A 12,872-nucleotide genomic window follows, 5' to 3' on the forward strand; every position below is an offset into this window, starting at 1 on the left:
GACTCTCCTTTTGGTTATGGCAAATAGGTGAGATCCAAATAGTTTGGCCCCCTCGAAGCTGTGACTCCTTTTGCGTTGCCCAGGCCGTGCTGGAGCAAGTCTCCTCTGGATGTGACGCTATCTGCGTCTTCACAGCTGCAGATAGGAGGATCCCGTGCTGGCAGCTAGCTCGAAACCACTTGACTGCATGAGGTTTCCAAACTCCTTCCTCGCGGTGCTGCAGCATCGCCGGGCTCCGCTAGCCCTTTCCGCCTGGGCCACGTGGGGACAGTGAGGGTGAGGAAGGGGTGACATGACGGGTGAGGACAGGGAGAGGCAGCCTGGATGCCGGGAGGGAGCTGGGAGGCTCCTCGCAGCCCAGCGTCCTGTCCCCCCCCCCGGGCACGGGGCACCTTTCAGCCCCCTCGCCGCCTCCCGCGTGCGCAGGGGCCGTTGGTCGTCATCTGTGCCGGCGGTGGCAGATGGCAGCTTAGCTTAGAAAGGAAAACAGCAAAACTCCTGAATTAGCCTTGGGCTAAAGGTCAGGGAACCATCTGCCTCGGGATGCTTTCAGTGGCTGCATTGCTGCGGAGGGCGAGCGCCGGAGCCGCGAAACCTGTTGCTGGCAGGTTGGAGGAGAAGCCCCGCGCGCTGCGGACGGGGAGGCGGCAAAGAAAAGGGCAGCGGGGGAACCCCGAGCCCAGGGCGGCGGCGGAGCAGCGTGCAGCCGCCTCTGCCTGTCCCGCGTCTCGTGCAATTCGTTCATGTTTCCGATTGCTTGGTCTCGGGCTGCGGAGCGCGTCGGGGAGCCCTGCCGAAATGCCGCAGCGCGTTGCCGTCTCGAGGAAGTTGTTAAGGCCGCGCGGCAGGGGGGACGAACCCCGGCGGCCCCGCTGAGCCGCGTAGCGAGTCGGCCGGGGCGCGGCGGTGGGAGCGGGGGGTTCCCAGGCCGTCGTCCGCTGGGACGTGCCGTCCGACCCCGGGCAAGGCCGCCGGCATCGGTCTTCACGTCTCTGGCGAAGCGCGCGGGAGATTTATGGATGGGGAGCGCTGCGTGTTGTCCGTCGCGCCGCCCCCTCGTTGCACTCTGCGTGCGATGCCGAGAAAGCAGAGCTTGAAGAGGAGAGCAGGCTCGCCACGGGCCGGTGTCGTGGGAATCGAGCCACCAGCCCCTTCCTGACCCCTCCAAACACAACGGCGCTGGGGCGCGCGCGAGCCGCCGGCGCTCGGGCGGCGCAAACCAGGGCGCTCGCACCCGCCCAGCGCGCGCGGGCAGCGGCAGCCCGCTGCTTTCTCGGCGCTCCCCAGCCTGCTGGGCGATAGCGTGGGTCGTGTGGGTCAGATCACTTGGAAGATACCCCAGAGCCTTGCAGTTTTGGAGAGGGGAGCATTCCTCTGCGCGGCGCCGGGGCTGGAGTCGTCGGTGGCCGTTGCCTGCCGGAGCCTCCGAAGTCCAGGGCTGCGTCGCAGCTGAACTGGTGCTTCTTCACCAGGTTAATGCACCAACGGAAACGTTTCTGAGCCGCCTGCTCGGGGCAGCCAGCACCACTGGTGTTTTTAGCTGTTCCTGTTGGAGTTGGGAACAGGGCTCGTGTCGCCCGGGCGGCCGGCGTCACTGCTGCGCCATCGCGGGCAGAGATTTTCAGGAGGATCCTTTGGACCTGGGTGATGCAGGGAGCTCAGCGCCCTTTTGCTGCATGGAAGCTGGTTTCTGATGGCCTTTTTGGGATGTTTTCATCCTGAAGCACCCATCCTGTCCTGCCAAAACATATATTTAAAAAATATATATATATATAAAATTAAAGTGCAGCTTTAATGTCTTTTATGTCAGTTCCCTTGAGCTGCATTGGGTTTGGTCTGGGTGGCCCTGCTTGGGAAATGCCAAAGGAAAAACCGCAGAGTGATCTTGCATCCGAGCACACGCCGAGCCCCGGGCTCTCCTGACGGGCTGCAGCAGGGCGAGGATGAGCTCTCCGGGACCGCTCGCTTGTGAGCAACAACCCCCTTCCCCGGGTGTTTTTTGCAGAAATAACACTTTAGTGCCTGGGGTAGCTTCCAGGGGTGATCTGGCTCCTGCAGAAGCAGGCAGACCTGTGCCAAGGTTTGCAGAGAGGCTGGAGGCTGAGCGCCGGCGTTGCTGACTCCAGGCTCTCCAAACCCAGGAGAGCTGAAAAATAAATCCATCTCAGGCTGGCCTTGTTCTTCACCTGGTTTTTGATCTTTTGCTTTGCATGCAAGCCCTGTTTCCTGGTTTTCCTCTGCAGCCGCAAGTCTCAAAAGCTGCTGTGGTTGTTGGGCTTTTAAATGCGGCTCCAGAGACTCAGCTTACCGTAGGACTCCAGGAGCTCTGGCTATTGATGAAACGGCCGGTTGGCAGCGTTGAAATTTGGCCCGTGGCTTCAGCTCACAGGAGCGCTCTTCCCTGCCTCCTCTCTGTTACCAACGTGGGGGTGAACAGCGCGATTTTGGGGCGCTCGGGCCTGCAGGGCTGCGGACGGGCGCTTCTCCGGGGCGCGCTTGCAAGCGCAGGAGCTGCTGGGGTCGTGTGCGCTCCGTCGCCGTTCGTGACGGAGAGATTTCTGCCAGCAGCAGCTTTTGCATCGAAAAGAAAGGAAAACGCCGTTGCTCAGGAGCAGCGAGGAGCTCGGCGGGGCGAGCCGCCGTTGCCCGCGCTGGCCTCCGCTTCTCCGCGATGGGTTTACCTGTGCAACGTAACCCTCCGCGTCGGTCGTAGCAGGCGGCGCTGGGTGTTAAGTGTGGCTCTTTCTGGTTGCGTTGGGTTTTTTTTGCTTTTATTTTTCCCTGGAAAGCGGCTTTACTGATGCTTTTTCAGTTCAGGCCTGGCAATAGCCCCCGCAGCGCGGAAGGCGCAGGAGCGGGGTCGCGCCGGCCCCGCTCGCCCGTGCCCAGCGGCTCCCGGGGCGCCCGCCCCGCGCTGCAGCGGCCGTCGCGCCCTCCGCTGCCTGCCGGCTTTGGCCGCGTCAGCCAACCGCCTTGGAGAGTGAACAGGCAGAAAGCCGTTTAAAAATAAAAATAAATACTCTGCGCTCCCGGGCAACCTCGGGGGGTTCTTGACGCGGAGGCGCGGGAGCCCTGCGGCCGCTGAGCTAGCGCGGGTGCCGCTCTGCCGCCCCGGGCGTCCCGCCCCGGCCGTAATTCACCCCTCCGTTAACACGGCGTCGCCCCTTGCAAGACCTCCGGCAGCCCGGGCGGGAGGCTCCGGCGCCCGGCGCTAGTTAAGACCCGGCATCGCAGCATTGCAGCAGCATTTCCCGCGTTTTTTTTTTTTTCCCTTTTTTTTTTTTCTTTTCTGCCTTTTCCCTCCGCGTCGGGGGATTGTTTTAAGAAAAAAAGCGTGCGTGTGGTGCGGCGCGGCTTTCACGGCTGACTGCACGCCGCAGCGGTTTGCAGGCGGCCGGCGTGCTTTCGCCGCCAGCCCCGGGGCTCGGGGGGCGGCGAGCCGAGCCGAGCCGAGCCGAGCCGGGCTGGCGGCGGTGGCGGCAGCGGGGGGGACGGGACGGGACGGGACGGGACGCCCCGCACAAAGGCCGCTCTCAGGGGCGGCCGCCGGCTGCGGAGGCGGCCGCCGGCGGGGGCCCGCGCGGGGCCGGCCGGGCGGGCCGGGCCGCGGGCAGGCGGCGGCGGCGGCGGCGGCGGCGGGCCGGGCGCGCAGCAGCTGCTCGGCGCTCATTAGCATGCACACCTGCTCCCGGCGCCCTTTGTGCGCCGAGCAGATGCCCTGATTTATTATTATCCGCATTTTCTTTTTCATTGGGCCCGGATAATGCCGTCTCATTAACTCAAAATGTCGCCGAATCCGGACAAATTCTCACACAATCCTCAACAATGAAATCAGAATTGGGTTAAAAAAAAAAAAAAAGGGGGGGAGAGGGGGCAGGGGAAGGGAGGGGGGAGCCGGAGGAGACGTCGTCCCTGCCTCCGGCGCGGCAGCCTGTTGCTCTCGCGGGGGCCGGCTGCAGGTTTGGGGCTCGTTAGCAGCGCCGGTGCTTTGCAGAGGCGCCGGCCGGCCGCGCCGGTGCTCCCCGCCGCCGCTGCTGCGAGCCCCCGGGCGCCCGGGGGGGGCCTCGCGGCGATGCCCCGCGTGCAGACGCGCCGGGCTGCGCGTGGCCCGGCGGCCCCGCGGGCTCTCCGAGGGCGGCCCTGCTAGCGTGCCGTTAGCTTGCGCGCCCCGAGCCCGGCGCGGTGACGGGCGTCCCCACCACGGGGAGCCCCGGGGCGAGGAGAGGGGCGAGGGCCGGGCCGGGGCTGCGCGCCTTGGCGCAGCATCCGCACGCAGCGCGGCACGGGACGCGGCCGCGGCCGTCGTCCTCCCGCCAGCCCGTCCTGCAGAGCCGCTCGTTGCAGCGTGGCAAAAGCCCGGCCGGCACCATAAATCTCCCTTCTGCAGGCGCGTAACGTGAGCAGCCCGGCTCAGAGGGAGAAACGCGCAGCGCCTTGTGTTGAAAACGCCGAACAAAAGACACCGAGCGGGACGGTTTGTGCCAGGGAGGTGTTGAAGGGCCTTGGCTCTGGGATCTTTTGATGTCGAGGTGCCCTCGGGCTCGCAGAGCTTCGCCCCGGCCTCGCTCCGTGCCCCAGCGTGCAGGTGGCATTTGGCGCTGGGCATCGGCGGGGCTGCGGATCCCCCCGGTCGGATGCAACCCGGCGAGGCGAGCGCCTCCCTCCCCTGCTCTCCCCTCCCCTCGCCTCCGGGGGCCGAGGGGGCCGAGCCGGCGGCCGCTCCGCGCACACGGGGGGCGCGAGGGCAGCGGGAGCCTGGTGCCTGGTTCAGGGACAGGGCACGATGCACCGGCCGGGGGGTTCCTCTTCCATTTGGCGCTGTAGATGCCCCAGGTGAGGCGCGGGGGACGCTCCCGGCTCTGCCGCTGTCCTCCCGGCGGCACGGGGCGGCTCGCGTCCCCCTTGGGCCTTGGTTTCCTCTTCAGCAAGAGGAGAGGGGGGAAGGAGAAAAAGCACTTTGTGATGAAAAGCAGGATGTCAGCACTGGCGATTGCGGTTTTGCAAGTCTGAGCAGGCCCCTTGATGGGGGAAACCTTTGTCAGAGGCTTCTCTTTAATCCTCCTCCTCTCTCAAGGTGCAGCTCAGCCCCGAGCAGTCGGGACAGAGCCTTTCGATTGCCAAAGCAGACGCACAGGGACGGCGGGCCGGGTCCCCGCGCGGCAGCGCCTGCCCGGCCGCAAACCTCGCGTGCACGTTCCCGTTGCCCCGAGCCGGCAGCGGGGCGTCCCGGCGTCGCGCGGGGCAGGGACCTCTCCTCGCGGAGAGGCTGTGGGTTTGCTCTGAGCAGGGCTCTGTCTCTCTCCCAGGTGTAACGGCGCCCACGTGGGCGACCGGTGCCAGCTGCCCAACCCCTGCCTGAGCTCCCCGTGCAAGAACGCCGGCACCTGCACCCCCGTGGTGCGCGGCAGCACCGTGGACTACACCTGCGCCTGCCGCGTGGGCTTCACCGACGAGCTCTGCCTGACGCCCCGCGAGAACGTCTGCCTCAACAACCCCTGCCGCAACGGCGGCACCTGCGACCTGCTGACGCTCAGCGAGTACAAGTGCCGCTGCCCGCCCGGGTGGTCAGGTGAGGCCGGGGCGCTGGGACGGGCATGCCCCTTTGCGCTTCTTGGGGGCGGTTTGCAAACCTGAGTTACAAACCGGCTTGGGAGGTGCGTGGTCCTGGAAGGCCCCAGCTCTGTTAGCCGCAAGTGTCCTGCACGGATGGAGATTTTGCGGTGGGCAAGTGGGAGGAATTAATTGGACCCCCCTATAACACACTTGGTTCCTGCACAGCCCCCCACGGAGCTGGGTTGGTGCTCCAGTTTTTGGGATTGCCCAGCACGAAGATCTCCCTCCTTGCACGCCTGAGCTGCAGTGCATCCTCATCCTTCCTCTTGTCCTCCTTGCTCCCTAGGTAAAACCTGCCAGCAGGCCGATCCCTGTGCCTCCAACCCCTGCGCCAACGGAGGGCAGTGCGTCCCGTTCGAGGCCCACTACATCTGCCGCTGCACAGCCGGGTTTCACGGGGCCAACTGCAAGCAGGATTTGAACGAGTGCAGCATCTCGCCTCTCATCTGCAAGAACGGCGGGAGCTGCATCAACGAGGTCGGCACCTACCAGTGCGCCTGCAAGCCGGCGTACACCGGGCAGAACTGCGAGCACCTCTACGTGCCCTGCAATCCCTCGCCCTGCCAGAACGGGGGAACCTGCCGCCAGACCGGCGACACCACCTACGACTGCATGTGTCTGCCAGGTAGGGGCTGCCTTCCCGTCGATGGGCTTGCTCTGGCCATTTGGTTGCTACAAGGAGACAGTGAGAGACTGGAGTCCCTTTTGCAGCTCCCTTTTGCTCCTTTGCCCTGCGCGGCCTTCAGCAAGTCCCAGTGGCCCAGGCTGTTTAAGATATGCAGGTACCTGGCTCCAGTGAGGGCTTTATGCCCAAAGAGCCTATAGAGAAAGCTGCCTTTGGCTGCTCTGGACCTTTTGCCTTTGCATAACGCGAGGGTGAGATGCTGCCCAGCTTTGCTGCAGCTGTGCTGAGAATGGGATACTGAGGCACTGGGGTGGAGTAAAACAGAGAAACGCTTTGGAGCAGTTATTTTGTTTGAGTTGACATTTTTCTTAGGAAGTGGGTTTTTATCCTGCTTTCTGTGGGCTGTCATGATGCAGAAAGTTCAGCAAATCTGTAAAACTTTATGAAAACAATCAGCACCGAATCTTTGCTCAAGTTACTGCTGCTCTGGGGAATGACAGAAATAAGTAGCCGCAGTGTAGCGGGAGCCGAGCTGCACCCGGTGGGTTTGGGAAGATGCTGGGCAGCTGTCCCTTAAAAGGAGAGGTCATCTGGGGGCTTTTTGTATTGGTGATTCACCAAAATAGCTCTTCCAAAACAACTGTTTCAATAGAGGCCCCTGTGCGGATGCTCATATTCCAGAATAAGAGTGCCTTTTTCCGCTTTAGCTTAATCCACTTCCAGAATGGAATAATTATCCAGGAGTAGCTATTTTGGTATGTTTCCGCGTGTGAGCGGAGTTGGGGAAGGGAGACCCTCTCCGTGCTCGCCGCGCACCGGCCGGCAAACACCGGAGCAGAGCAGAAAGGGGCGCAGCCGAGGCGCTGGGCGGGCTGGGAGGACGCACGGGGAGACCGGGATCTCGCAGGAGGAGGGTCATCGGGGCCCCTGCACGGGAGCCGAGCCCCCCCCAGGAGCCAGTAGGGAGAAGAGAGGCTGTGAAAATGCCCCCGGCGAGTCCTTTCGCCTCCTCCCTGGGGCAGCGGTTTGCAGCGTGGTCGCCTGCCCCGCGCGTCCTCCCCACCCGCGCTGGAGGGATGACGTTGGTGAGGTTCCTGCCGGAGAGCGGCCGTCCGGGAGCGCCGCCGCCGCCGCCCCGCTCGGCGGCCGGGCTTTGTTTGCAGGGGGATTAACCTCGCTGCTCGCCCAAGCTGGCCTCCTCCACCTGTCTGCGGCGGACGCGGAGAGGAAGCATCTGGCCTCCCTCTCGGGAAGATGCTGTCGGCGGCGTTAAGCCGCCTGAGAAATCTTCGTGCGGCGGAACAGCTATGGGATTTCTTTTATCTCCTTTTGTCGCCCGTAACCCCTCAGTGGCGGGTCCTTATGCACTGTCGGGGGGCAGGATGGTAAAAGGAGGCAAATAGCTTTTCCCTGTGCCGCGGGGGGTGCTCGGGGGTTACAGCGGGAGCTCGTTCCTCCACCCCGCGTCGCTCTGGCCCCGTCTCTGCTTTGGACATGCCTTGTGGCCTCCCTCTGCCACCCACCTCCTCCGGCTGGGACGGGTCTCCTGTACCTGGCGGAGCAGGAGGAGGGCCGGGACTCGCGTCCTGCCTGCAGCCCTGAGCAGGGCCAGGGGAACGGGCAAGATCCCCGCAAGCAGTGGGCAAACTTGCCCCAGGAGGAGATTTCATCTTGGTCTCTGACACAGGCCCAGGAGCAAGAGGTTCAATCCCCTTTCCAAAGCTTGGGCTGTCATAATTCAGGAGACACACAAAATCCATCAAAAAGAGCCAGGGCTCTTTAAGATTTCCTACCTCCACCCCACGACTGCTCACCCAGGCTGGAGTAAACCTCCTGTCCTTACAGCTAGCCAGGCGCTGGGAGCTCGCCCCAGCGAGCAGTCCTAGGGAAGGAAGCGTTTCCTTCCAGGCCAGGCAGATGGGTGAGCCCGTGCACGACGGTCCAGCCCTGCGGAGTCGGCGCAGGGAGCTGCAAGCGTGCACATGAGCGGGGAGTTCCTGGAAGCGATGCCCTGCAGTTGGAAATACCCCGGCAAAGGCAGTGCTGCTGGCTGCTGGGTGGGAGGCAGCTCCGAGCGCTGGCACGGAGGAGACGCGGTGCCGCTGGGGAGGGCAGGCAGAGAGGGTGGCGGGGCAAACCGCAGCGCTGGCCCTTCCCAGGTGTACTGCTGACGAGGCAGTTTCCCGAGAGCAACCAAAGCATCTTGCACGTCCATGTGAGGTATCACCCCCGGGGGGAAATCCTGCTGTGCTTTCACACCTGGCTGTGGCATCACGGGCTGCTTCCAGCAGATTTGCATGCTGCATTAACTGGTTTGCCTCCCACTGGGTGGCATGGCCCTGGATGAATTGCAGGGTGGCTCTGGAGGGACCGTGAGCTCCCTCAGCACCTCCACGGATCGGGCTACTGCAGGCATGCGTCTCGCTGCAAGTGCTGTATCGGGTTCTGGCAGAGGCACGAGGGATTGGGGGCTGTTTCACAGGATAAGAGAGTGATTGATATCCTGGTATGTAGTGCAGCAGATCAGAAAACAATGTCCCCTTTTCATTTCCAGAGAAGCCTCACTGTACCAGGTTTCTTAAAGTTAATCTAATCTCGTCCGTTTTATCATGCCATCACTGCAGAATGCAATGCTGAATTTAAAGTAATTGCAGTACTAATTACTCATTCGGATGGTTCAAAATGAGTTAATCCTGGTATCTAAGACATTGCCAGTTATTGCTGTTCAGTCTCGGCCCAGCTGCTTAAAAACGAGGCGCAACTCAACGTTATCTGCTTTGGACTCCTACCAGCAGTCATAAATAACTGTTACTGCTTTTCATACGATGGGGCTGACGCTAGCAAGAGGGAGATACAGCCCTTAAGAGAGAGAGAGAGGGGGCAAACCCCCTGCTGGGAGCCAGGGCCCTGGGTCGTGCGCCAGGCTCGGGCTCCTCCTGTTTGGCCTGGGACTAGTACCAGAAGCCTGTGCACCTTGATCCCTTTGCCTGTAAAACAGAGGTGAGCACATTAAGCTGTTTCTGCAGGTGTAAACAGCCCGATCCTGATTTTTAGAAGGCCTTTGAACACCTTTGAGCGCAGGTGGAATTGGGGGAGTTTGCACGTTTGCGCTGGGGTGAAGATGCACCTAGGTGCTCACCTGAGCTGCAGAAGCCCCTTGTGCCAGCATGGCTCATCCCAGGGAAAGCTTTCCCGTGGAAAGACACCATCTGGGAAAGCTGGCACCGTACCCGGGTTGGGTTTGGAGGGGTCAGCCGTGCAGCCGTCCTGATCCGGCTGCATGGGCTCCAGCCTCGCTCCGCTCCGGCCGTTTGGTCTCCTGCCTGGCCGTGGAGCCGCCGTTGGCTAGTGCCTGTCCCGAGGTGCAGCCGGGCCAAGCAGCGCGGCCGGCTTGGCGGGTCGCTCGCAGAGGGGCTGTGCATGCCCTTTGCACCACAGCAGCCAGGTGCCAGCGCGCCTGTCCCGGGGGCAGCGGGCACAGCCGCAGCCCCCTGCGTCACCGGCCCCGCTGGCAAGGGTGCCGGGCTGTGTTTACAGTAAATACAGCTCTTAGCCTGGAACAAGGACAAGTGACGGTTCAAAATGTTCACAAGAGCTGGCGGGGAGGAGGGGGACCGAGTTGCTTGATAGGCATCCTGATAAGGGCCTGGCATCCACTGCTAGGTGGGGAGAGGTCTGGGGCTGCTCCCTTTCTGTGTGTGCCACGCTATCAGGTGGAGGCAATAAAATAAAACCAAGCAGCCAGGCTGTGCGGAGAATAGGGCTGGGAGCTGTGATTCATGCTAAGAGAAACTTAGAAGCGAAGAATTCTCCTCCGGGGGGAAATGCTAGTTATTAGGTTCTTTAAACGTTAAATTAAAACACGGTGATTCAGGGCCTGGTGCTGCAAGCGCTGCTGGGAGCAGTCTTGGTTCGTCCTGGCTCACTGTGCAGTCGGTGGGGCGGATATCCCAGCCGGATCCTCCGCCGCTGCGGGCAAGCCTCTTCGGAGCCGGGGTGCTCCGGGCCTGAGCAAGCCGAGCCTCGCGCTGGGGACGCCCCGTCTGCCCCGCGCGGAGGAAGCAGCCGGCTGCCAGGCTCTTGCGATTGCTCCCTCCTGGGCAAGCTGGGTATCAGAGATGAGCCCTGCGGGAGGTGGGACGGGGCTCGAGATGAAACCGGGCGGCCCACTTCAAAGCCGGTGGTGGAGGGAGCCTGATGGCACACGTTAATTAGTAACCTGCAGCAGGCTGGGCTGGCTGCAGGGGAGGCTGCGCACTTGCGATCGCCCCGGCGGAGGAGGTTAATCGCTAACGGGGAGCGAGGCGGCACACCGCCTGCGTCACGTTGTGCGGTGCCGCGGCGCATCCGCACCCAGTGCCTGCAAGGTATTTTCCTTGCATGGGTGCCACACCGGAGCCAGACCTTGTTGCTCCATGCGCGGCTTCGGGGAGTCACTGTTTGGGATGTGAACTTCAGTTCGAGGCCGGTGATGGTCTTGGTGGCCTGGCTGCGCTGCGGGAGGCCAGTGCCCCACGCCACCCCCTCTCTCCCTGGTGCTGCAGGAAGATGTCCTGGCTGCATCAGGGTGATGTGCCTGCACCTGGTAGTAGATGACAGATCTGGCTCTTTCCGCTGCTCAGGTTTTGCAGGTCAGAACTGTGAGGAGAACATCGACGACTGTCCAGGGAACAACTGCAAGAACGGAGGCACGTGCGTGGATGGCGTCAATACGTACAACTGCCAGTGTCCGCCGGAGTGGACAGGTAACGCTGCTGCAGGGAGCGAGGGTGGAGTGGGTCCGAGCTGGGTCCTGCTCCGGGGCATGCCACAGGCAGGGTGGATAAAGCAGTGCTGCTTCACCGAGCGCAGAATTGCCCATGTTGGGCACGAGGAGCGTTCGTGACCCTGACCCTCAGAGCTCGTGCCCAGGAGCGTGGGAGCTGCGTTCGTGCTGAGCTTCACGCTGGTGTCTCCCTGCCCTCGCAGGCCAGTACTGCACTGAGGATGTGGATGAGTGTCAGCTCATGCCCAACGCCTGCCAGAACGGAGGTACCTGCCACAACAACCATGGTGGCTACAACTGCGTGTGTGTCAACGGCTGGACCGGCGAGGACTGCAGCGAGAACATCGACGACTGCGCCATGGCTGCCTGCTTCCAGGGGGCCACCTGCCACGACCGGGTGGCCTCCTTCTACTGCGAGTGCCCCCACGGCCGCACGGGTGAGGCCCCTGTCCTGCGTTGCCCCTCGCGGTGGGTGTGTGGAGGGTGCATTGGGGTGGCTGGGAAGGACATGGGCCGGCAGCTCCCCATGCGTGCCCTGGGCTCTTCTCCTGCGCTGCTGGCTTCTAGGGCATGACTGCAGAGGCCTTGGTGTGTCGTGACTTGCATGGCTCGCAGCCCTGACACGAGTGTACCTGTTGCTCCCCAGGTTTGCTGTGCCACCTCGATGATGCCTGCATCAGCAACCCCTGCAATGAAGGCTCCAACTGTGACACCAATCCTGTCAACGGCAAGGCCATCTGTACCTGCCCTTCGGGCTACACAGGGCCAGCCTGCAACCAGGACGTGAACGAGTGCTCGCTGGGTGAGTGCTGGGGGCTGGCCCTGGAGCTGGTCAAGCAGAAGAGGAGCAGCTGGAGAATGCGCAGGCGGGGACCTCGTGTGTGGCTGGGGGACTGTGAGCAGCTCTCTAGCTGCATCCTGTAAACAACGCTGGTATTTTTCAGGAGCCAACCCTTGCGAGCACGCGGGGAAATGCATCAACACCCAAGGGTCCTTCCAGTGCCAGTGTCTGCAGGGCTACTCGGGGCCCCGCTGCGAGATAGACGTCAACGAGTGCCTCTCCAATCCCTGCCAGAACGATGCCACCTGCCTGGACCAAATTGGAGAATTTCAGTGCATCTGCATGCCTGGTGGGTAGAGGGGCACCCGCGGCCTTGCTGCGCGCGGGGGAGAGATCACAGACTCGCAGAATGGTTGAAGTGGGAAGGGACCTCTGGAGATCATCTAGTCCAACTCCCCTGCACAAGTGGGGTCACCTAAGCACGTTGGACAGGATTGTGTCCTGGCGGGATGCTCGGCGCTCCCAGAGTCTCTGCACGCGAGGGGAGGGCTCCCGGCATCCGTGAGCTGCAGCTCGGGACTGATTTGGGCTAGTAGCCATGAGAAGCTTGTTTGGTGAGGGACAGAAGCAAAAAAAAAGAGCTCTCTGTTTGGTGAAGGTTCTGTGGCCTCCTGCAGCGATGGGGATACGGGGAATGGAGAGTTGGGCACCAGGATTGGGCTTTTCCTAGACTCTGCCTCTCGCCCGCAGGTTACGAGGGCGTTTACTGCGAGATCAACACGGACGAGTGCGCCAGCAGCCCCTGCCTGCACAACGGCAACTGCGTCGACAAGATCAACGAGTTCCACTGCGAGTGTCCCACAGGTACGCGGGCATCGATCGCCCCACCGCCGGCCTTTGCAGCGGAAGCAAAGCCGGAGCGAATCCCGTGCCCGGCGGGAATCGGCGCTCCCTTCGGATCGGAGCCGCTCGGCTTTTTGCAGCCTGCGCGCCCGTCCGGGGAAGCCGGGCTGCGGGGAGGCTTCGCTCCCCGTGCGCGGGGCGACGCCGGCGCTCGAGCGAGCCGGCGGAGCGGGGATGGGATGAGC

General features: G+C 62.8%; 1 protein-coding gene across 3 annotated transcripts in view; it reads left to right on the top strand.

The window, feature by feature from the left end:
* Positions 1-12,872, top strand: part of NOTCH1 (notch receptor 1) — a 42,235-nt gene that overhangs the window by 10,118 nt on the left and 19,245 nt on the right. For all 3 annotated transcript variants that reach the window (XM_062591212.1, XM_062591215.1, XM_062591214.1), the window contains exons 3-9: positions 5,307-5,569; positions 5,900-6,238; positions 10,861-10,983; positions 11,207-11,440; positions 11,650-11,805; positions 11,948-12,133; positions 12,535-12,648. In XM_062591212.1, coding sequence (XP_062447196.1) covers positions 5,307-5,569; positions 5,900-6,238; positions 10,861-10,983; positions 11,207-11,440; positions 11,650-11,805; positions 11,948-12,133; positions 12,535-12,648 — 1,415 coding nt within the window. The remainder of the gene's footprint in view (positions 1-5,306; positions 5,570-5,899; positions 6,239-10,860; positions 10,984-11,206; positions 11,441-11,649; positions 11,806-11,947; positions 12,134-12,534; positions 12,649-12,872) is intronic.

Source organism: Rhea pennata, chromosome 18, assembly GCF_028389875.1.
Source record: "Rhea pennata isolate bPtePen1 chromosome 18, bPtePen1.pri, whole genome shotgun sequence".
Classification (NCBI taxonomy): Eukaryota; Metazoa; Chordata; class Aves; order Rheiformes; family Rheidae; genus Rhea; species Rhea pennata.